The 24,576-nt window shown below is 38.7% G+C and overlaps 3 protein-coding genes across 3 annotated transcripts; all 3 read right to left on the reverse strand.

Annotated features, from left to right (window-relative positions):
* Positions 1 to 5,636: 5,636 nt before the first annotated feature.
* LOC122009538 (peroxidase P7-like) lies at positions 5,637 to 8,147 on the reverse strand. Its single transcript, XM_042565729.1, has 3 exons — positions 6,744 to 8,147; positions 6,447 to 6,638; positions 5,637 to 6,359 (listed from the first exon to the last, which is right to left on the reverse strand). Exons 1-3 carry the CDS (start codon positions 6,954 to 6,956, stop codon positions 5,808 to 5,810), a joined length of 957 nt encoding a protein of 318 aa, XP_042421663.1. The 5' UTR covers positions 6,957 to 8,147; the 3' UTR covers positions 5,637 to 5,807.
* Positions 8,148 to 8,288: 141 nt separating this feature from the next.
* LOC122009537 (polyadenylate-binding protein-interacting protein 9-like) lies at positions 8,289 to 14,948 on the reverse strand. Its single transcript, XM_042565728.1, has 10 exons — positions 14,355 to 14,948; positions 13,930 to 14,040; positions 13,695 to 13,739; positions 12,154 to 12,226; positions 11,962 to 12,074; positions 11,796 to 11,855; positions 11,605 to 11,652; positions 11,441 to 11,509; positions 8,699 to 8,760; positions 8,289 to 8,594 (listed from the first exon to the last, which is right to left on the reverse strand). The coding sequence occupies exons 1-10, from the start codon at positions 14,709 to 14,711 to the stop codon at positions 8,537 to 8,539; spliced, it is 996 nt and encodes a 331-aa protein (XP_042421662.1). The 5' UTR covers positions 14,712 to 14,948; the 3' UTR covers positions 8,289 to 8,536.
* A 2,104-nt stretch (positions 14,949 to 17,052) lies between these two features.
* On the reverse strand, positions 17,053 to 18,558 carry LOC122010975 (UDP-glycosyltransferase 73C1-like). The gene has a single exon (XM_042567430.1). The coding sequence runs from the start codon at positions 18,556 to 18,558 to the stop codon at positions 17,053 to 17,055; it is 1,506 nt and encodes a 501-aa protein (XP_042423364.1).
* Between the last annotated feature and the right edge of the window lie 6,018 nt (positions 18,559 to 24,576).

Consider the following 24,576-nt stretch of genomic DNA (forward strand, 5'->3'; position numbering starts at 1 on the left):
TGGCACAAAATTAGGAAAATCAAAAGAAATGTCAAAATTGAGTGTTGGCACTCTCTTGAGAAATAGTGGGCAATCTAGGACTTAAATTTTAAGTTTAGCTAAGGTTTTAGGATACTTAGATAGGTAATCTAGGTATTTTATTTACGCTAAAACTTGTCATGCTTTCTTTGCCCATTATATGTCATGACATCATATTAATTTGCTTTGGCATTCATACCTTATTATGAAAACCACAAAAATACCATGTCATGTCATACATACATCATGTAGTTATAGGATATTTTCTTTTGAAAATTATTTCTTTTTTATGTATGTCATAACATTATCATGCATTATTTTAATTCCTTGCAATTAAGGATTAATGGCATTTATTAACAAGTAACATCCTTAGTGGATGTTCATAACCTCAAAATGCCTAGGTAGATATGTATGATTCCTAGATTAGGGCAAAACCAAGACTTACATCTCACAAAGAACTATAAGAAGACTTGTATGTGATTTCGTACACATTAAATACAAGTGAGATGTTTGGATGATGAACAAAACTCAAGATGTTGATTTAGTGCATTCTTTTGAGTTTTAAGTTCATCAAATACATAGTTATGTGGTTTCCAATCATTGGGAAAGCTAATGTACAAGTCATGTGCATTGAGCCTAAGGAACATGGTTGGATATTGGTTTTGAAAAACATTTTAAAATACTTTTGGAAAACCTTGGTGAAGGCTATCTTTTGATAGTAATCATCATTGAATAGTTGAGCACAAACTAGAAGAAAACACTAAAGTTTTTACAAGTTTTCTAGTTTGTGTCAATCTTGGAAAATATGAAGTATTTTCTTAGAAAACTATTTTTCCATGATAATATATGAACTAAGGAATGTCTATATGAATTTTCATAATTTTTCGAATTTTGTAGAATTTTTGGGGAGTTTATGAAATTGACTGAAATTGAATTTCAACCTTTTTAGAGCTTCAATCAATCAACCGATCGATTGGAGTGCCTCAATCGATCGGGCGATCGATTGAGAAGGCATTTCTCGGGAGCAGAAGTACGCTGGATCGATTAGCCGATCGATCCACGCAGTCTGAATCGATCAGTGGATCGATTCAGCAAGGTTCAATCGATTGGGATCCAACTCCAATCGATTGGGGATGCTGATTTTGGTTGGGAAAGCCTGATTTCAGCATTTTGAATCATCTTTAGCCTAGGGAACCACTCCTAACCCCTCAACACACATTTTTATACATTTAGGGGGAGTTCTCATGATGAAAACAAGGATGGATTGATTAAGGAAGACTAAGTAGAAGTTTAGGTTGAGGTTTGGTTTCCTTATTGAATTTATGAACCTCAAAACTTCTAATTTTGGGTTTCCTAAAGGTTTAGAGATTCCAAGTCATTGTTGGTGCAATGACTGAAGTTTCATGCATGTCTTTAGGGGGAGTTACTCTTTAAGGACATGAAAATTTATTTTTCATACACCTTGGAAAGTGGGTAACCTTCTTTAGCGAAAATGCTCAAGGTTGGGCATTTGAATGTAATGAACAGTAAATATCTTCATTATTCAACTGGTATATGCTCAAGGATGAGCATTTAATGAAAATAACGGGTATGAGATCTTTATTTGAATCATGTTGTGAACAACGAGTGAAGTTGTGAACAGAGGATGAGTAACTCTTCATGGGGAAAGTTTCTTTTTGACGTGTGCCAATAGGGGGAGAATGTAGGATTAAGTTAGGCCTTCATTATCTAAGAGGGAGTTTGCCCTCTTAGGGGGAGAATGTAGGGTTTAACTTATATCTTCATTACCTAGTGGCATAAAGTAAGTTCAGGTTATGGGATTAGCCTAATTTACAAGTGGTATTGTTAAGTGGTATTGTCAAACATCAAAAAAGGGAAGATTGTTGGTGCAATATTCCCTATGTCAAGGTTGGCCTGGTTGATTGAGCTGGAATTGGTTCAAGCTCGAGTCTTGATGTTTGGCTTTCAATGTTTGACAATACATGGAGACAAGACATGGAGATTGCAGGTGCAATTATTCATGTGGTGAGATTGTGAAGAAGAGTCAAGTAGGTCAAGGTTGACTGGATACTTGACTGGAAAGTCCTAGTGAGTGAAGCTAGGCAGTATGGAAAGTCCTAGTGAGTGAAGTCAGGCAGATTGAAAGTCCTGGTGAGTGAAGCCAGGCAGATTGAATGTCCTTGTGAGTGAAGCCAAGCAGATTGAAAGATCTAGTGAGTGAAGCTAGGTAGTATGGAAAGTCCTAGTGAGTGAAGCTAGGCTGTATGGGAAATCCTGGTGAGTGAAGCCAGGCAATTAGGAAAGTCCTGGTGAGTGAAGCCAGGCACGAGGAGGAAAGTCCAAGTAGGTCAAAGGGATTGACCAGATACTTGGCACGAGGAGGAAAGTCCAAGTGGGTCGAAGGGATTGATCGGACACTTAGTGAGCGAGTTCTAGTAGGTCAAGGGTGGCCAGATGCTAGGCATGATGTACCAACAGGTCATGGTTGACCGGATGTTGGTTTGGGGGGACTTTGGATTTGGTTTTGGGAAAAAACCAAGGGTTGGATCGATCAGCCGATCGATTGGCTCATGCCCAATCGATTAGCTGATCGATTGGGAGAGTCCCCACGACAAGTCTTCTCCCAATCGATCAGTGGATCGATTGGGGAGAAGGATCGTGTGAACAGAACGTCTCTGGATCGATCGGTCGATTGATCCAGAGCCCCCAATCGATTAGTGGATCGATTAGGAGGTTCGATTCTCCGCGTTAAGCCCTGGATCGATCAGCCGATCGATCCAAGCAATTCCTGAGAGCACAGAGGCGCTCTGGATCGATCCACTGATCGATCCAAAGCCTCCCCAATCGATTGGGAGCAATCCAATCGATCGGGATCCGACCGTTGGCATCGTATTTAGCTGTAGGCATTCGATTCCTTCGGCAGAACTTCTACTGTTCATCTCAGATCCTCAGAGCAACTCCACAGCTTCTCCAAAAGTTCAGATCGCCAGTCCTTGAAGGTTCTTGGAGGTCTTCCAAGTCAAGAGGCGGATCAAAAGCAAGAAAGAAAAGCTAGGGTTAGGGTTTTCAGTTGTAAAACCTATAAGATTTCATGTATTTATTTTTCCCTTTGCTTTCTTCTTGTAGTGTGAACTTGTAGGGCTTTTCCGCCTTTGGTAGTTACCATAAAGGAGGGTTTTCATAGTAGAGGGTGCGTGAGTGTGTGGATCCTTAGATTAGTCACCTCTTGTGAGGTAGATATCAAGTAAATCATTTTATTAGCGTTGTGTATTTTGGTTCTTTGTATTTCCGCTGCATATCTTTGAAAAAACAAGCAACGTCAAGCACGACAAGCGCACCGAGCTATTCACCCCCCCCCCTCCCTCCTAGCTACATAATCGGTCCTAACATAAGCTTAGTGCTGGAGGTGCCTCGGAGAGCTTTGAAGACACCCTCCAGTGGATAAAATCCGCAAGTTGCGGGTTTTATCATTTCTAAAGATAAGGGGATAAAAGCTGCTACTAAAAGGAGCCTCGGACGAAGCTGAATGTGCCTTCAACAGTCTATCTATGCCCTGTTCTAGCAGCCTTCTAAATAGATCTTCTCTATGAGTTGTAAAGACTTTTATACTACTGCAAACACGTCCGACTCTACTCTGCTATTGCTTTGCGACTTCCAACTACTGCTAGCAGATCGACACCAGTTCCTGAGCGCTTCTAGATACTCTTTTCTGTGAGTTGGTAATGAAGTTAATTATTGCATTTCTTTATTATTTGCAAAGAGGGAGTGTAGGTTGTTTCACTTCCCTTCCTTTGAGATCTTTTATTCGATTCTCTTCCGGTAATTCCGGAAGAGGTTTTTAGTGAATTGCTCATCGATACGATCCGAGAAATCATGGGTCTCGGAGTAGGAGTTGCCGAAGATTCCGAACCAAGTAATCGATCGTGTACTTATGTTTTCGTTTCTGTTTTTGTTTAATTCCACTACACACACTTTGTTGTTAAAAGAATAAAAAAGACAAGTTTTTAAATCACATGATTCACCTCCCTCCTCCCTCCTCATGTGCTTACGATCCTATAGAAATGAGGCAGCAAACGATGACAAGGTTGTAAATGGCCCCCTCATGAAGTCGCGAACGGCCGCCTCACGAAGCCACGAATGACTGCCTCATGAAGCCACTAGCGATCACTTCACGAAGCCACGACCCCGCCTCGCATGGCTCACACAATTGCGTGTTGAAATCTTCACCGTGGAATTGATTGACGAGAGGAAGGAAACAGGGTAATTTCATGTAGGAATAGGGTTTGAGGGCAAAAGAAGAGGAAGACTAAGAGGAAGAGGTTTAGTTTAAAATAAGGGTTTGAAATGCTGAGAAAAAATTAACTGGGTTTAATGAGGCAGGATCTCCTGGACCACTTTTTGTGGTCCAGGGGATGTGTCACTCATATTTGTGGTCGAATCGTGGTCGCGATCCGGCCTCAAATGATTACGATCTCTTCCTGGGTTCATCGTCTCTACCAGGTTATAGTTTTTGTTCGGAGCGGGCGGCCGGAGGCTGCCCGGAGGATACCCTCGCTCGGTGCCCAGTAACCTGGCCACTTATCCACCACCGGAGGCCTTCGGGCGGTCTCCAGCCGCCTGCTCTGAATAAAAATTATAACTTGGTGGGGACGGTGAATCCAGAAAGAGATCGCAACCATTTGCGGTCGGATCGCGATCCGGCCGCAAATGCTGCAAATGTGAATAGTACATCTCCTGGACCACAAAAAAGTGGTCCAGGAGATCTGTGCTCGGGTTTAATAGGATTCACATTGTAAAAATCGTTGGTATAGATTATCTAATATGTTTTTTTATTATTATTTTTAGAATTAATAAATTTTAGCAAATACCATTAAAAATTACGTATGATCATAATTTAAATCAAATGGCCTTAAGAAAAACCTGCTGTTAAAGGTCTTGTTGCAATAACAACTAAATAAAATTTTGTAGTTAAAGGCATGACATTAATGATCGAAATATAAAATACTGTCGTTGATGATAAAGCATCAATGATGGGAAAAAAATGTCGCCATTAATACATATACATCAACGATGAACATTTAATCCAGTCGCTATTGAACCATCGTCGTTAAAATTTCATTGTTAAAAGCATCTTTTAATAATCGTCTACAGAATTTGTTGAATAATACTTGTCTAAACAATCGTCTACAGAATTCGTTGAACAAAACTTGGACACTTGAATTATTATTATATATACATAATACATCCTTTTATTTTATGGTGTAGTATATTGGTAAAACATTTAAAGGATCAATAAAATAATTAAATCTTAAATGAAATGAAACGAATATATTTTAGAGGATAACAGAGGAGCAATAAACGGATGGAAGTTTAATAAATAAATAAAAAAATGTCATGCAAAGATCGTAACAAAAACGAATATTGAATGAAAAAGAAAAAAGAAAAAACAAACAAACTCTACATTAAGAGGCAAAGTTAAACCCTAAACTAAAGAAGGGAGGGCTTTTAGGTTGAAGTGCCTAGAGGTTAAAACTCAAACCCTAAATCCTAAATCCGGTTAAAACATAGAAATTTAATTTTAAATCAGATATATATTCAGGGTATTTGAGACACTTCACTTTAATTAATAATACTCCCTTTGGATTTTTGTAAAAAAAAACATAGATTCGAGGATTCTAAGAGTGTTTGTTCTTAGAATTAAAAAATAATAATACTTCTTAATTTATTGTTAGAATCTTTGTGAAAAATGAAAATAGAATATTTTTCCCCCGTGATCCAACAGATGTAGATCAGTTCAGCCTCCTGCAATTAACTCGGATCTCTCCCCTGCTCCCTGTCAAGGGGCCGATGTTTCCCATCCTCACCATGGCCGCTGCGAAGTCCCGGTTGAAGACCGCCGCGTCGGAGCTGTAAAGCCGAACCAGTGCGTCCTGAGAGCCGCCGTTGAAGAGCTCCTGATCGGAGTGCAGCAGGCCCTGCTGCACCAACAGATTCTGGTAGTACTGGTTGTCGAAGGCCGCCGGAGTCTGGACGTCCAGCGGCGCCAGGCTGCCGTCGCCGCCTGACGACGGGCAGCTCCGCCGGCGGAGCGCTGCGAAGCTGGCGTTGACGTTGGCGTCGCCGTTGATGCGGGAGCGGAAGGTGGCGCACCGGGCCTGCCCGATGGTGTGCGCGCCGGAAAGCGCGGTCATGTCGCGCGCGCTCAAGCCCTTGGCCGAGAACGCGGACACGAGCTGGCGGAGGTTGGATCCGGGCCCGGGGAGGTTGCTGTTGGCCGCGCTTTGGCTGGCCGTCCTCGCGTCCCTCCGCCCCAACTGCACAGTCCACGTAGGTCCTCCAAGCTACAGAAATCAACCCGATCGCTCATCAACAAACAAAGCTTGAATCTTATCGGACGATCATAAAAGAGTCGTCGATCGATCGCTTACCAGGACGACGCCGTCACGAGCAGAGAGCGCGAGGATGTCGGCGCACGAGACGGTGGCTCGGCAAGCGGCCTCTACGTTGGCCTTGATGGCGTCGATGACTTCGAAGCCACGGGCAGAGTTTGCATTGGGACCGGCGTTCTTCTCGCCGGTGAAACTAGACGTGTCGTCCAAAAGGATCGATCCGTCGCAGCCCTGAATACCAAAAATAATATTAAATCTGTGTTAAAAAAAAAACAGAGAGAGAGAGAGAGGGAAAAATCCTCTGAATGAGGAAATGTGCATGAAAATTTTACGAACATTGACGAAGCAGTCGTGGAAGAAGAGGCGGAGGATGGAGGCAGCCATCCGCTGCTCCCTGTTGACGGCCTGCGTCATGGCTGATCGCACGATGGACTCCAGGTTCGGGCAAGAACTGTCGTAGAACGCCGGCGAGAGCTGAGCATCGGCGGCTCCGGCGAGCAGAGCAAGGAAACAGAAGAGGAGAATTCTGGTAGTAAGCAATGCGGCCATGGCTGGCTGCTGAACCAATGGAATTGCTCGAGTTGGGATGGCGAGGACAGAGAAGGGATTGCAGTATCTATAGTGTTGCTGTATGCAGCCGCATAGTTTTAAGAGAACTGTGGGTTGACGTCAAACATTGCGAGCTCTCTGATCCGCAGCCAAATGAGTTTCCGAGAGATTTCGTGACATGGCAACGTTGTGCACACTGTAAGCTAAATTGTGGGCGTTGACTGGAAGGGGGATGGGTCTAATTGCATTAGTTGGATTGGGGAGCTTCGTCCAACGACGACACTATTGTTGACGCGCACGTGTTAGATAGGAATTCAAGAATTCAACGAATCGATCGAGACATGATGTAGCTATCCTGAAAATACACAGCCTCCTCTTTGTTTATCTACCGAATAAATCCAAAACATTACTTATGCAGATTGGTCATTCCATGAGCACGAGTAGTGTTATGTTCAATAAGAGCTCAAATCGATCGACCCGAAGTGAACACACTTTGTCGAGATGGGCTGAGAATTGGTTGATTTCGCCAAAGGCGAACGCAGTGACGAGCGTGCCTTGACTGAGATGGCTGGGTTAAGGTTCACCCAACTACTGCCTTCTCGCATATGGCAAGAGAGGAATGGAAGATATCTTCTAAAAACTAGTTAGACATTGAAACTAATATCAATAGCATACCAAATGATGTTTCCTTGAGGCTGAGTGAAGATAAATGTGGTAGAGTTAGGGGTCGAAACGTATAGAAAAAGATCAACACTACTGGCGGAGTAGCAGTTACAGAAGAAGAAATGGTCATTGACAGGAAACCAGTGAATTGGTATAGTAACCAAATGAGTCAAAAAATTATGAGTTCGCTAGGGAATAATTATAAGGCACCAAGTCAGGTGGAGAGATCTGAAGGTCGAGTCAGATACTGATCTGAGGATCAAGTCCAGACGAACCAAGTCAAAATCAGTTATCGGGTAGGCGCAAGTGCTTAGTCTTAACAAGATTTGCAGCTTAATACAGACAAGGAAACAACAATAGAGAAGAAGACTGGAAAATTCAAGCAAGCTAAATGCTTTGTGCATGATGTAGCCAAAGTGATTCCAACTGTCGCACAATGCTTAAGCAGGACACATTTTCTAACAAGTAGTTTAAAATATAAATAGTTCAAAGGTTTATAGTTCTACCGAACCACAAGTGACCAATTGGAAATTTAACACAGCCCTAAATATCATTAATCATAAAAAAATCTGTAAAAGATGAAACTACAAATTGTGTACCATGCAGTTTTCTATTGTATCAACAGCTAGAAAATTTGTTTGGTTTCCTACAACCGTTGCAGCATGCAAATTAAATACCAATTTAGATAATTTATTTTCTCACAAATTAAAGCATACCAGACAACATTAACTCAAAGGCTATCCAGTTAAATAAGAGGCTCTGACTGTTCAGATAACTAGTTATAGCTATAGAAACTAAGGATCCCTATCAAGTTTCTTTGGCTCTTATAGCAGAAAAGAAGAGGAACAAAGCGTTAAATGAGCAACATATGAGATTCGACTCAGACTTGCCGGAGAGAAATGGTCATGGAACTCGATTCAACTGGAGGCAAAGCGTGGCATGCGTGGCCTCACAGGTGTCTTTGAAGGATTCACCCTGAAGCACAGGAAATTCATCCACTTTCAGACTAATAGTATAAGTATTTAAATGCAAGCATTTCAGCCACAAGTAGTATAAACCTTAAAAAATAATAAAGATACCTGATAGGCAGAGCTCCTAGAATCATGCCGCTACATGTTAGTGCTGTAATTGCACTTTCTGCCTGTGTTAGCATTAGAGAGCATTAATTTCTTAGATGCTACAGGAATACAGTATATAATTCTCCAGTTTCACAAAGTGGAGATTTGGAGTGGTATCTATATGTGGGATAATAAATAACTATAGTTACAAATTTAGTGACACTAGTCATTTTAATCCAGCAATAAGCTAAATATTAAGCCATCATTTGGATGTTATTTGATGTCAATATCCTGTGTCACTTTTGAAAAATCCAGGTCTTTTAAGATGTAAGAGATTGCCAGCACATTTTAAATTTTGTAAAAAGAAGAGACCAAATATTTTCATTACAAGGAAAAAAATCCAACCAAACACAATTAAGATGTAATTTTTGACTGAAAAAAACATAACAAGGATTAGTTTAGTAATACTAACATGAGAAATGGAAAATCCATATTCATGTCAATACTTTAATCAAACATAAGAACTATATCTTAAGAATCTTTTTCTAGCATGAAACAGCATTGCATCATTTGGTAAATTCTCTTTCCAGTCATTGGCGACCTAACATATTCATGCTTCTTACAATCTTAATATTATAACATAAAGAAATGTATATGTTAGGACAAGCTTAGCCATAAAAACAAAGGTAGATTGGTAAACAATACAATTTTTTTTCCCTCTTCATACGCATTCACACACTTCTTCCATATAAATAATAGAGTAAGCGACAACTTTTTCAAATTTCAACTAAATTTGCACCGTACTTGGTCCCTGTGAACATAATCATATAACCAGAATCAAGATATTTTCCAGTCTTATCTCTACATTTTTTAGACCATGCACAGTAAATTTTTATCGAGGGAATCCATAAAATACCTGACTAACCATAATTAGAAGAGACCTATTCTTGTTTATATGTGATGATATAGTCTTGCATAGAGCTAGATGGAGAGATACAACTCGTGATGCTGACCCCAATAGTAAGACATTTTGTTTGTTTCTTTATATAGAAAACTTCATAAATACCTAAACTTTCTGTAAAATATCCCAGATAAGCAACTGTACAGTAACTTTTTACTAAATAATACTAATCCTAGAGAACACCATCTCTGTCAAACCACCAAGATATTGCAGTGACTTGCAAGATCATGTGGAATTTTCTTGGCACTATTCCAGTAGAACCCAGAATGCCGCAAGGTGAGCATGAGAAGCATAAAGAAATAATAGTGATTCCATAAAATGCTTTCATATGTTAATTTTTTTTTAAACATTGCCATTCAGTGCTAGTTTTAGACTTTAGTTATTTATATACAGCCCTCTCCAGACAGCTGACTGATACTGCCTAATGTCATTAATTAATGAAGTAAATAAACTTCAATGTAGAATGTAATACTAGCACTAGAATACCTTCACTTAATTAAACTATATAATTCCCAGAAAATGTGTCAATTATGCTAATATTTTAAGCAATGAGCGAACTACCACAATGAATGCAATAACTCACAAGAAGAAATTGGGAGAATATTAGGAAAACATCATGTGCCCAATGCTAAAACTTGCGTCGCCATGCAATGAAAGAACTGAATAATATAAAACAATGGTCATTAATGTATATGGTATATCAGATACTTCTGCTCTCTGCACGGCAACTTTGAGATCAACAAATCTAGGTGCCTCCTTTTGTATGGGCAATGGATTGGAGGTGTGATTGTATAGTTTGTTTCCAATCTTGCACTTAAATGATTGTTAGCTTCATAGATCTCAATTTTTCTTTCTCTCAATCTCTTCCTTTGATTTAACCCAAAAAATCCAACACTCACCAATGCCCTAATCTGGTTAATCAAGCCAATATGGTTTTTTCTCTCTTGGTGCATCATTTCATGGATCTCCCCTCTCCATGCGCATCATTTGCGCGTGTCAGTCTCCCAAGAGTTGTGCTCTTCTCTCTCTGTGCATTATGCAACAAATCTCTCCTCTCTCAAGGTGCATCATTCTATAGAGATTTCAAGCCAATATGGTGACTTTTCTTCCTTTGATTTAACCCAAAAAATTCAACACTCACCAATGCCCTAATCTGGTTAATCAAGCCAATATGGTTTTTTCTCTCTCCGTGCATCATTTCATGGATCTCCCCTCTCCATGTGCATCATTTGTACATGTCATTCTATAGTTCCCAAGAGTTGTGTTCTTCTCTCTCTGTGCACATTATGCAACAAATCTCTCCTCTCAAGGTGCATCATTCTATATAGATTTCAAGACGAATGAGTTTTTTTCTCTCTATGTGTCATTCTAGGGATCTTAAGTTAGCTCGATCCTTCTCTCTTCGTGTGTGTCATCCATGAACCTCAAGTCAAATTAGTCCTCTACACATCTCAAGATATATCTATCCCCTTCTGTGTGTCATTTCGCAAACATATCAATTGAATATCTTTGTAATGAGTATATTGAAATAGTTTCAACGTTACGAGTTAGGTTTAAATATGTAAAGGGTTATTTGTAACATCCCCTATTCATTAGTAATATATAAAGGTAGAGAGAGCTACCTAGAGGAATCTTAATTGTTCCCTCTACAAATACCAATGGCATGAAATTATTTCCGTTAACCATTGATGGCTATGAAAAATCATAAAATATAAAACTTCACTTAATTGATAGAGAAAACAAAAGCATAGTACAATTGAATGAACAGAATAGTCTTTGGATTTCAAATGCATCATTAATACCTGAACAAATTCAACAAATGCAATACGAGTTGAGTGTACATTATCACCGAGGAGTCTGAGACGAGAAACCTGAATAAAACAGTTAAAAAAGAGAGATTAACTCACTATCACTGCGACATATATCATAATTATTCAAAATGCCAAATTAGTGGCAGTAGACCGACCTCACCACAGCATTGCTCAAAGAAAGTTCTGACATCTGTTTGAGTTACCTAAAACAAAAGCTACGAGTATGATCATGGAAAGAATATTCTAATGGATTTTATGGATGAAAATACTTCTAAATTATTCATATAATATCGTAGCAGAAAACCAAAAAATATGGATACAAAACTAAAGGAAGACACCAATCAACCTTTTTGTCAATATTTGTGCAGTAAACAGTCCTGATAACCATGTCATTTTCATCCTTGGACTGCTTGGTACCACAAGAGTTAGTAATATTCAAGAAAATTAAATGGAACAAAATACATATGAAGACTAGTAAAAGTTCAGACAAAAAACAAAAAAGACCAACTCACTTTAGGAAGAAACTTTTGATTCACGGGTATGATTGCAGTCTTTGAGGGTAAGACTTTCACCGAGGAGCAACCAATCGCAGCCCCATCAAGGTTTAAAGCTTTCATCGCACCATCTAATAGCAAATATCTATTGTTTTCACATAACTCTAGCATATGTATCTCCATGAAAAGGACTAAAATTTAGGGACTCACCCTCATCTGAAAACTCTACAAAGGCAAACCGCAAAATTGAATGGGGATCACCACAAATACGACAATCAACTACCTAAAAAACACCAAATTTACAATAGTCAAAGAAAAATGTGGTACTACAATCATTTAAATGGATAGGTCAACAATGTAGGCAAACAAGCAAGCTACGTGATATAAACTAAAAATTATAGTTTTAATTAATAACTAAATTTATAGAAGACACTCCTTTCCCTTTTTAACATGAATCAAATCATTCATCTTGCTTATTTCTTCATCTTTGCCTATGCTTTTCACTATCAAAAACTCACAGTCGAATCCCTGTCTTCTCTCTTGCTATTAGCAATCAAACCTGTTAAGAAATTCACTCCATTGAACCACAGTCTTCTACTTTTAATTATTTCTCCCCATTTGAATTATCATCTATCGTACACTACTATCATTTATGCATATATTAGATTGCTTGATACTTAAGTTTAAACTTTAAGAACCTAAAACATTTAAGGTTATTGATTTAAATTTTTAGACTTTCAAATCTAATTTTTCAAATTTACAATAACCAAATAGCACCAGATCAGCTTTAACTTGGAGGCTGAATAATAAATTGCAAGTTACTGAATACAAAGAAGAATTAGTAGGCTGAAAAACCAATATTAACTGTTTATAATTTAGTACAGAAATGGAAACTAATAAGCTTCAAAGGCTAAGCAGCCTATAGCAAATTATCACATACAATGAATAATTAGTAGGTCAGGTCATCAACGGCTGACTGCTCAAATTAGCTCTTTTGAATCCCAATGATCAAATAGGCAATTGCTATATAAATCTCAGTAGTTGGTGTTCTCCTGTTGTAAATCATGGACAGAGATGAGACAGTGGGAAAGCTTGAAATACTATCTTCCTTTCCCTGAATCTTTAATTATTTTGTTCTGAATACGATTGCAAGGTAAAAATAAACTCAACATTCAAATAAAATTTTGCATATCCAAGAATATAATAAGCACTCAACATTTTCCATCCATATTAAGCTACTAATGGTGTTACTAAATCGTTACTGGAGAAAATGTATTTGAGAAAATACCAAATTATATGGCAACCATCCAGTGTCAGCTACATGGATCTTTTCTTTGCCATGGAACTCAATGTGAGGCCATCTTGCTAGTGTTATTCAGATCATTTGGATGGTCAAACTTCACTATGTCTTCCTCTCTTCAGCAATATTGTCCATAATTGAATTTCCTTAGCTAACTAAATATATTAGATATGAAGTATAACCGGGTCCCGTGCCTATGTCCAGGCAATTTGTTTCACCTAATTTCAGAGGATATCATTTGAGTGATCTTGAAATGATTTCTAAAAGTATTTGATAGAAATTTTCATCACTCTGTAAATTACTGAACAATATTGCTACTATTGGTATACAATAACGGAGATGTGGAAATATGGGATTTTGAGATTCCAAATTTGGCAAATAACAATAGAAATAATGCACCATATTGCATCATCAAGAAATGTTTCAGATAGTTGAAAATTGAGAAATTTACCTGCCCATAGTTAGAAAATATTTCAGCAAGCTTCTCCTCAGTCACCTGAATTATATAAGCAAAATTTCACATTTCGGTAATTAACATCAGAATCAGAATCAGAATCATGCGAAAATCCATTATTGAAAGCTACTAGTGTGTTTTAGCATTTAGGAAATGGTAACAATGCAACTAGAAGGATATGACATCAACCGACAACAGAATTAACAGCAAAGTTTTCTCTAAATTTACTCACATTCTGATCAAGATCAGATACATAAATAGTACGCCTAATGCTACGCTCGTTCTCAGCTCTCCGAGCTCTATCATTCATCCTCCTCCGACCTTGAGGATAGCCATTTCTCCACTGGAAAGCAAACATAATAGCACTTCCATCACAAAAAAATGTCCAAACGTCGTTTTGAAAAAAGAAACTAATAGAAATGAAAGCCCACCAAGAGCAGAGATAATAGGAGATTACGAATACACTTCTGAAATTCTATCTAAAATATTTTTACATTAATTCTTAAAGGTGAAGTGCTACAGTTGAAAACCCGCAAAAAAATTAGTGATTTTTGAACAGGTTAAACCTAAAACCACGACAGACAAAATACTCATTCGTAGTGTACGAAATAAATAACGAGTTGAACATAAAATCAAGGCAAAGAGGAGGGAAATTACTTGGCGATTAAGCTGATTATTCGACGATCCATCACTGCTCGAGTCCCTACTATTACCACCATTGCTAATCGGTCCATCTCCATAACCACAGAACGCCACGAAAATGGGCGCATCGGCAGAAAGCCGACCGTTGGGTTTCTGAGTGCCGCCGGCGGCGGAAGCGGAGACAGTGTAATTCGAAGGGAAGAACTCCTCGGCGGCCGGATTCAGATTGGAAATCAAATCGACAAGCTTCCGCACGTCGCTCTGGTATACCTCCGACGCCTCCGGCTGGCGGTGGTATACCTCCGACGCCTCCGGTTGGCGGCGGATGAACTGATCATCCGTCCCAACCGCCTTGTCCGCCACCGCAGCCATTAATTTTATTCAGAAAAAAAAAAACTAAAACACGAACGAGAAACCGATCGCAAGCCTACACTATTTCGGATGAAAACGAACGTAAAATCGAGAGAATAGAATCAATAATCACTGCAAAGGTCGATTACGATCGCCATTGCTGGAGCACTCTCGCCGTCAAGCTTTCTCTTGACAAAAGAGCCAAAAATGGGGCGAGATGCAAGCAGAATTGACAACGGAAGAGAGAGAGAGGATGAGGGTGAGTCGAGAAGTTGCTATAAATAGCGAGTTTTTTTCCCCAAATTTGTTCTCTATTTAATAGATTTAAAGCTTTTTTCTATTCTTCCTCTCCTTAATAAATAAAGGAAATTTAACTTGAAACTTACAAGAAAATGGTTTTTGTTGGTGGAAAAAATGCCCAATTTGTTGAAACACTCCCTTTATATTTTGAATTTACTGAAACAGGTTCCATTTATTGAAATCTCCAAACTACCCTTTATTTGCAATGTAAACACAATTTCAAAAAAAATAATAAGCTATTTTTTAAATGAGTATTAAGGGGGTGCTTTGTTGGAGGGAATGAGAGTAGGGAATAGGAAAGGGATTGAAAGTGGATGTTTGGTTGGGAGGATTAGTGGTGGGTTCCACGGATTCATTACCCCAAACATGGAAATGAACCATTCCCTAGCAAAAGGAGGGGAATGGGGAACCCCCATTCCCATTCCCCACTTCTATCAATCTCATTCTCATTCACATTCCCTTATGTGAACCAAGCACCTAAGTTTAAATTTCTTAATACATTTTTCATTTTAAAAATATTTTTAATTCAATATCATTATCAATTTAATATGGTCAAAAACAGGGATGAATATTCGGTTAATTCGATTAATTTAATATTAATTTTGTATAAATTTTTTTTATTGTTATTTTAAACAAATTTAGTTAATTCGGTGTTAACTGAAATAACTAATTCGGTTAATTCAGTTTTAGTAAAATTTTGATTTGATTCGGTTAGTCAACACTAAATCGATTTTTGGTTAATTTATGAATCGAATTAACCGAATGCTTACCCCTAGTCAAAAATACTATAGATAAGATACTTTTATATTAAAAAAATTTTCATCATCTTAAATAAATTTGGATTAAAATGATTTTAAAAAAAGTTAAAATCATCACAAAATTATTATATTCTAAAAAAATGGTGAAATCCATATGATCCCCAAACCATTAGAAGAGACTAAATTAGATAACTAAAATTAATGAAAGTAATTCTTCAGATTTTATTGGTCACACATAAAATTATTATAGCAGTTAGTAGTTGTTAAATAGTGTAATAATCAATTAATCACTATTATAATAGTTGTAATAACTATTAAGGGGTTGCTATAATGTCAAATGATTATTATATTATTGTAAAAGTTATTTATGATGATTTTATTTTTAAAAATGATTTTAATTTTGGATAATGAGTTTTGACTAAGTTGATAAAAATTTTATCATATAAAAACATTTTATATATTATTTTTGATAAATTAATTTTAAAATAATTATTTTAACGTATTATAGCGGTTGATGGTTTTATGGTAAATTGTCGTATGTATTATGTATCTGTTACTTATTACAGCAACCACTAAACAGTTTCTAAAATAATATTAAAATAAAAATATTTTTTAATTAAAAAATATGATGGCCGTTTTTTTTTGTTTTTTTAATGTATTTATTTAATTACTCACCTCGTATAATTATAAATAATTAATAAAAATTATAAAACTGAAATAAAAATAATAATAAAGATATAAATGATGGCATTTATAAATAAAAAAATAATAATATACTTATTATAAAATTTATGCATAACATATACCATGTAAAACAAACTAATTTATCAAAAAAATAATTTTTTAAATAAATTGACTAAATTTTATTATGAAAATTGAATCAATAAAAAAATAATTATTGTATCGTTACCGAATTCATTGACTTTTTTTTAGCGATTGATAAATATCAATGGAGTCGGAAATCAAAATTTTAAAGATTTCTATTTGATTTAATCGATTTTTAAATTTTAAAATTCAAACCAAACCAAATAGATCCATGATTTTTCAAAAAAAAAATTGAATTTTTTTAGTTGTTAAATCGATCTTTTCCGATTTCCTCGTTATAATTCTCTGTTTCCATTTAGTATTTTCATTAATTTTATCATAGTAAAATATATGTTTAAAATGATGGATTACTTTTTTTTACTTGGAACAAGAAGAACTTTTTGGTAAATTCATGATTTTATTTCGAATTCTTGTGCAATTCATCCTCTTTCTTTTTCAATTTCGGAGTAAAATTTGACTCGTTAATGCTGTTCTTCCTTTTAATCTCCGTTTACTTCTTCCCTCTTCTTGTCATTCTGTGCGAAGTGTTCGATCAAATGCGCCATGTTTAGGTACGAAGAGCCCCCTTCGGCCATGGCCTCCTTGGCCTTCTCCCTCAGCTCCCTCGCTCTCTCCCTCATCTTCTTCCCCTTCTCGTGGCCATCGTCCAGCAAACTCCTCACCGCCTCCTCCACCGCGTCCCGCGGAACAACCGGCCCCTGCTCTTCGAGGTCAGTCCACGACATGGGCACCTTCACCCCCAGCGACACCCCGATCTCGAGCACCTCCACCGTCAACCTCTCGTTGAGGAATTGGTCCCCGAAGTGAGGCCACGTTATCATCGGCACGCCGGCCGTGATGCTCTCCAGCGTCGAGTTCCACCCGGAGTGCGTGATGAACGCCCCCACCGCCGGGTGCGACAGTATCACCGCCTGCGGCGCCCATCCCCTGATCAGCAACGCCTTCGACGGCCCGACCTTCTCCTCCAACTCCGCCGCCCACTCCTCCACCTCTCGGCTCCTCTCGCCGTCCTTGATCACCAGCACAAACGGGTGCCCAGCAGCCTCCAACCCCGATCCGATCTCCATCAGCTGCGCCGGTTTCATGTTCGTCAGGGTGCCGAAGCTGGCGTAAACCACGGAGATGGCCTCCTTCGAGTCGAGCCAGCTCAGGCATTGCGGGACGTCGACGACCGCCCTGTTCCCCCTGGCAGCCTTATCGCTGAAGGCCGGAGTGCAACCGAGCAGGAATGGCCCTACGCTCCACACCTGTTTCTGCATCGCCTCGGCATAGCCGGCGATGTAGGCTGCCTCCATGGCCTCAAAGGTGTTTGCCACGATGCCATCGGCCTCGAACTCAGCCTGGCGAACCTCCTCCGCCATCTCCTCCCATTCGCCAAACATCCCCGGGGCTTCCGCCTTGGTCACCAGGATCCTCTGCTCCAGCCCTGGAATCTCGAACGGCTCCTTGTCGTCCTTGACGCCGTCCAACACCTTGAAACACCAAATGTTGTGGAAGGACAGCAGGGTGAAGCAACATATGCTGAAGAAGGTGAGGCGAGGGAGCCGGAGGTTGCGCGCGACGTGGCGCGTCCAGGGATGGCAGAGGTCGGCGATGATGCAGCTGGGACGCGGCGATTGCTGCTCGATGTAGTGCTCCAGCGGCCGCTGCAGAAGGGCGGTCGCCTTGAAGAAGTCTTGCCCGTACTGTATCTGCTTGTGCGTCGTCAAGACGTCGACGTTCTCGAAGCCCTCCGGCATGCCGACTTCAGCGCAGGGGAAGTCGAGCTCGACGAAGCGGATGGGGAGGCCGGCGGCGGCGGCACGGTCGATGGTGGTTCTGATGCGCGCGGCGTTGACGGGAGTGGTGATGAGGCTGACGGTGGCTCCGCGAGAGGCGAGGAGGAGTCCGAGGTCGGTCATGGGGATCACGTGGCCTTGCGCCAGGAAGGGAACCAGGACAAAGTGAGTTGGTTTAGGGTCACCATCGACGCCACTGACGATCATCTTCGAATTGGCGAATGCTGCTTAATTAAGGAGGATTGAATTAAGAATGAAGGCGTCTGATGGCCGGTATATAAAGAGAGAGTAAGGAAATGAAGGATGGCTCCATAAAGAAGAATAAGAAGACAAGCAAGATGACGAGAAAGGAAGAAGAAGGCAAGGAAGATGACGATAAAGCCCATCGGCAACCGCCCGCAGTAGAAGAGAGACAAATTGCCGGCGCTTTTATCATTGTGGCGACCTCGTGATCATCGTCACTGTTAAGGGCAAAAAGACATTCCTCCTCTTCAAAATTATTAAGGAAATTTAGTTATAATATATTTTAATATTAGTTAAAACTAATAGTTTTTACTATATAAAATAGTTAATCATAGAGTTTAGAGATATAAGATTTTTTTAAAAAAATTCAAAATAAAGGACTCTTTTGATAATAATAAAACAAAACATATTTTTTTGATTTTATTCAAAACGAGGACGAGATTCTTTGTCATGTATAGTAGGATGAAGCTGTCAACCACAAGGAACAACTTGAAGAAAGGAGCGAGATTATTTGTCTTATATAGTAGGAAGAAGCGGCCAACCATTCAATCTGATGTAATAAGATACGCGTCCGGATGGGTCTTGTGGTTAGTATATGAGGTATTATCATCAATGAGGTCTGAAGTTCGAATCTCGACAAAGCCGAGGTAAATATCTCCCTTATATGCTAATCACTATTCCAAAGATCAGTAGTCATCCATGATTTACCTCCTCTATATTGGTCCTGAGACGGATTAGCAGGGGCACTGAGGGCGAATGTATTCACCTTTTACCATCAATGATGTAATAAGGTACGCACAAAATAAATATATTATGTAGATGGAGGCAAGAAAAATATTAACAGGGAATAATAGAAAGACATTTGTTGTGAAATGACACAATTAGATCATGATGTTTTAAATCGTATCATATTTCTACCCAAGAAATAATTAAATGTATATTTTTTTAATTTTTAACTTTAATGTTTAAACTAATCTCATTTTGCATATGTATGTAATTAGTAGATAGTAAATTTAGTGGTGATAAATTTAGAATAATATTGTTAAGAAAGCTCAAGAAGAAATTGTAGTGAAAATTTCGCAAACAATTGGCAAGCTATTCACGTCTACAATTTAATATAAAATATTTATTGTAATAATAATAGTACGGAGAAATCACCTCATCTAATAAATGTTGGTGCGGGTGAAAATTAGTTGACAGGTGGATATATACTCGATGATGAACATTAGACAGAATGGAATTATTTGACGAAGCTCTTACGATATTTAAGTTACTAAAATGCTTATAGAAGTGAAAGTAGAATGGAAATTGAGAGAGATTTTGAATTTGTTCACGGTAAATATTTATAGGTGCACACAAATTAAGAGAAAAAAATGCAAATAGCAAAGATAATTGTGACCTAACTACGTCGAGAGGATGCACTGAAACATCATATGCGCTTCTATATCATAGATCACAGAGGTTGCAATCGAGAGCTCATAGGGTATGATTGAGTTAGCTACTACGGACTTCATAATATTATTATAATGGACAAGTTAAATCTGGAAAAAGTTGATAAAATTTCTTCTCCGCAATGATGAACTGTATCTTTACAATTTATCTTAGCACGTATAATCAAAGAGTCAGCCATATGAGACTACTGAGATGGTAAATTCTGTTTCCAAGGTTATAGTACTATAGTAAGGTATTCAGATTATCATCTAAATATTTACGGTTTAAATTTTAATTATTATATATTTATAGAAATTTTTCCTCTAAATAAGGAGTGTAATCCAAGGATATTGAGCTTTTAGGCTGGTCGCTGTGTGTGCTTCCCGATTTACCCTAGTGGATAGTGAGAAACTTTCATAGAGCCAGACCAGTCACCTCAGGGATCGTCAATGAGGATAATTGAGATTTTTTTAAATGTCCCCAGGGCTATGGTGTCGCAGTAGAATATCCAGGTTGTCACTCAGGTGCTCGCGGTTCGATCTCCAACTATGACATATGTTGAATATGTGTGAATGGAGAAGAGGAGGAAGAGAATAGAAGCTCCATTGTGAATGAGACTTTAGTCCCACATTGGGAGTTTCATAGCATGTTGGTTGGTTTATATTGATTCACATGCATTGAGGATGTGAACAAATGCATGGGGAGAGACTCTCTTTCACATGTGGATGCACAAGAGGTGCAAATCCAGGGCCCGAATTATTGTTTATCCAACAATCTTGAAACAGATTCGATTCTGTTGAGATAGTCACAGAACGGAATGTTGAGGTGCAACAGACTCAACACGTGGGTAGTCCCAAACTATCCCAAACTGAGGATGTTGATGCGCAAACCATCAGTGCAGTGGAGGCATGGACTCATTCCGAGTTCCTTTGCTAAAATTATATCCTCAACTGTCTTGCCAACTCATTGTATGCTGTATATAGCATGAAGAGAACGGCTAAGGAGTTATGGAATTCCCTGGACAAGAAGTACAAGACAGAGGATGCAACGACCAAGAAGTTCATAGTGGGCTGATTCCTGGACTACAAGATGGTTGACTCCAAGACGGTGATCAGTCAAGTCTTGGAGCTTTAGGTGATCTTGCACGAGATCCACTCAGAAGGGATGGTTCTGAGTGAAACCTTCTAGGTGGCTGCTATCATTGAGAAGCTGCCTCCTGGAAGGACTTCAAGAACTACCTGAAGCACAAGCGAAAGGAGATGAATGTGGAGTAACTCATTGTTCGACTTTGCATCGAAGAAGATAACAAGAGTTCAGAGAGAAAATTATTCTCTTAGGTTACTGTGAAAGCCAACGTTGTCGAGCACGGTCAAAGCTCGAAACGGAAGAACCCTAAGTCTTCCAAGATTTGACCCAGAGGAGGCATCAACAAAAAATAGTTCTCTGGGAAGTGCTTCAACTGTGACCGAATGGGTCACAAATCTTTGGAATGCAGGAAGCCAAAGAAGAAGCAGGAGGCCAACCTAAACGAGGGACTAGAAATGGACGACCTCTGCGCTATGGTCTCTGAGTTGAACTTGATCGATTCAAACTTGTGGCAATGGTGGATCGATACTGGAGTCACCAGACATGTCTGTTGTAATCAGGATTTGCTCCACAACTTTGAAGAAGTCACTGGAGACAAGCTGTTCATGGGGAACTCAACAACCTCGGACATCATGGGCCAAGGAAAGGTAGTGCTAAAGATGACCTCGGGCAAGGACCTTACTCTGAATAATGTGCTGTATGTTTCGGAGATTCGGAAGAATCTAGTATTTGGATCACTGTTAAGCAAACATGACTTTCGTATTATTTTTTAGTCGAATAGAGTTTTATTGTCCAAGAATGAAATGTTTGTAGGAAGGGGCTACGTATCTAATGGGTTATTCAAGCTCAATGTAATGACCATTAAGCCCAAGATAAATAAAAATGAAAGCTCTTCCACTTATATGCTTGAGTCTTCGTGTTTGTGGCATGGTAGACTGGGAAATGTTAACTACGATGTGTTGCGTAGATTAATAAACATGTAGAGCATACCTACATTCCATCTTGACCCGAAACACAAGTGTGAGATTTGTGTTGAAGCGAAATTAACGCGGTCATCCTTTCAACATGTTGAAAGAAGCAACGAACCACTCGGGCTAATCCATACCAACGTGTGCGACCTTAAAGGTACACCAACACATGATGGGAATAAATACTTCATCACTTTTGTAGATAATCACACAAAATATTGTTATCTGTATCTTCTCAAAAGTAAAGATGAAGCTATAGAAAAATTTACTCTCTATAAGAATGAGGTTAAAAATCAACTTAATAGAAAGATTAAGGTGGTTCTAATTGACCGAGGCGGTGAATATGTATCACTGTTCACTGAGTCATGTGTTGAACATGGAATCAAACACGAAACAACAGCTCCTTATACTCTTCAGCAAAATGGAGTTGATGAGCGGAAGAATCAAACTCTAAAGGAGATGATGAATGCTTTTCTATTGAGCTCTGAATTACCAAAGTTCATGTGGGGGGAAGCTGTGTTAACATCTAATTACCTTTTAAATAAGATGCCCCAGAAGAAAATAGATAAGAGCCCTTATGAGTTGTGTAATGGAAAATAATCATCCTATAAATATTTACGAATATGAGGGTGTCTTGCCAAAGTGTTGGTGTCTGATCCGAAAAGGATTAAGATAGGACCAAAGATTGTTGATTGCATATTTATTGAATATACACAGAACAGCAGTGCGTATCGATTTTGTGTGTATAAGTTACACATACCGGAGATACACAAGAACTCGATAATCAAATCGAGAAATATCTCTTTATTCGAGCATGTGTTTCTGTATAAGACCCGTGAGGATGCTAGCTCCTCAAAACGGGCATATGAAACACAAGATGAAGATGATAATGAGGAACCTATGAAGGTTGAGCCTAGACGGAGCAAAAGAGCTCAGGTAGAAAAATCCTATGGATAAGATTTTATCACTTTCATGTTGGAGAGTGAGGTTCGAAGTTACTCAAAAGCTGTAGGCTCTTATGATTGACCTCACTGGAGAGAGACAATTACATCTGAGATAGAGTCTATCTTGCAAAATCACACTTGAGAACTTATAGATCTTCCTCCTGGAAGTAAACCACTAGGTTGAAAGTGGATATTCAAGTTGTTAGAGTGTACACTAAAAGCCTAGCTTTTGTATAAACATTTATTAAGAAATAAATATGGGTTCGATCAAGATTTGTTTTTCCGGAGTACCAAAAGCGAGCATGACATCATTATGAACATAAAGGCCCAAGGTATGGAACCCAAGAAAGAGGCTGGCCCAACTTAAATGAGATATGATAGCTTCTTTATGGTCTAACATTCTTGCCAATACATTATCCTCATTCTGTTCCGGATTGTAATCTCTAATGAAGAATATAGCTCCATGAGCAAAAGCTCCTGTCATGATAAACCCTGCAATGTATAAAGAATCACAATGGTCAAATAGCTACATTTATTTATAGTTGTTCAATTAATTTATATTGTAGATAACATAGTGTGTGGTGTCACACACAAAAGATCATGTTATTAGTTCTTTATAAATTATAAACAGTTACTCACGACTAAGATGGAAAGGAACAAACCATTGGAATAGTCGTAGTATAATTAGACATTAGTTTATCTTGACTAATAAATTACACTAGTACACTCTAAGTGTATTGAGTAGGACCATTTTAGGTAAGTTCTTTTTATACTGACTTGATAAAAGAACTATACTTTAGTTATTATGGAAGTGTGTGCTCTTAATCCTAATATAATAACAAGCACATATATTTAGTATTTATTTTTTTGACTTATCAATAGGTGAGATTTAGCTCGATAAATCAATAAGTCCGATAAGTTGGGAAATGATATTACTTATAGTATGTTGTTGATTATAGAAGGAAACTGTGTCCTAGTAATCTAGGTTGAGAATGACCCCAAGAGGAGCTCATAAGGATTGTTATATTAAACCTTGCAGGTGGACTTAGTCCGACATGACGATGAGGTTGAGTGGTACTACTCTTGGACTAAGATATTAATTAAGTGAGTTGTCAGTAACTCATTTAATTAGTGGACATTCGACATCTTAAACACAGGGAGATTAACACACTCATAATAAGAAGAAGCCCAAAATGTAATTTGGAATTGGTGCGGTAGTTCAATAATAATTCTTTAGCGGTATGAATTATTATTGATGAAATTAAGTTGTGTGTTCGGGGCGAACACGGGAAGCTTAATTTCATCGGGAGACCAAAACTAATTCCTCCTCTCGGTCCCTATCGTAGCCTCTTGTATATAGAGAATTATACTCACCTATACCCACTTCTTACCCATCCTAATGGGGCCAGCCAAGCTAGCTTGAAACCCAAGCTAGGGCCGACCAAGATCAAAGGATTGAGCCAAGTTAATTGGCCGACCATAGCTTGGAGCCCAAGCTTGATTGGCCGGCCATATTAAAAAGGATTTTATTTTTATTTAAAACTTTTTCTTAT

This window comes from Zingiber officinale, chromosome 8A, assembly GCF_018446385.1.
Source record: "Zingiber officinale cultivar Zhangliang chromosome 8A, Zo_v1.1, whole genome shotgun sequence".
Lineage (NCBI taxonomy): Eukaryota > Viridiplantae > Streptophyta > Magnoliopsida > Zingiberales > Zingiberaceae > Zingiber > Zingiber officinale.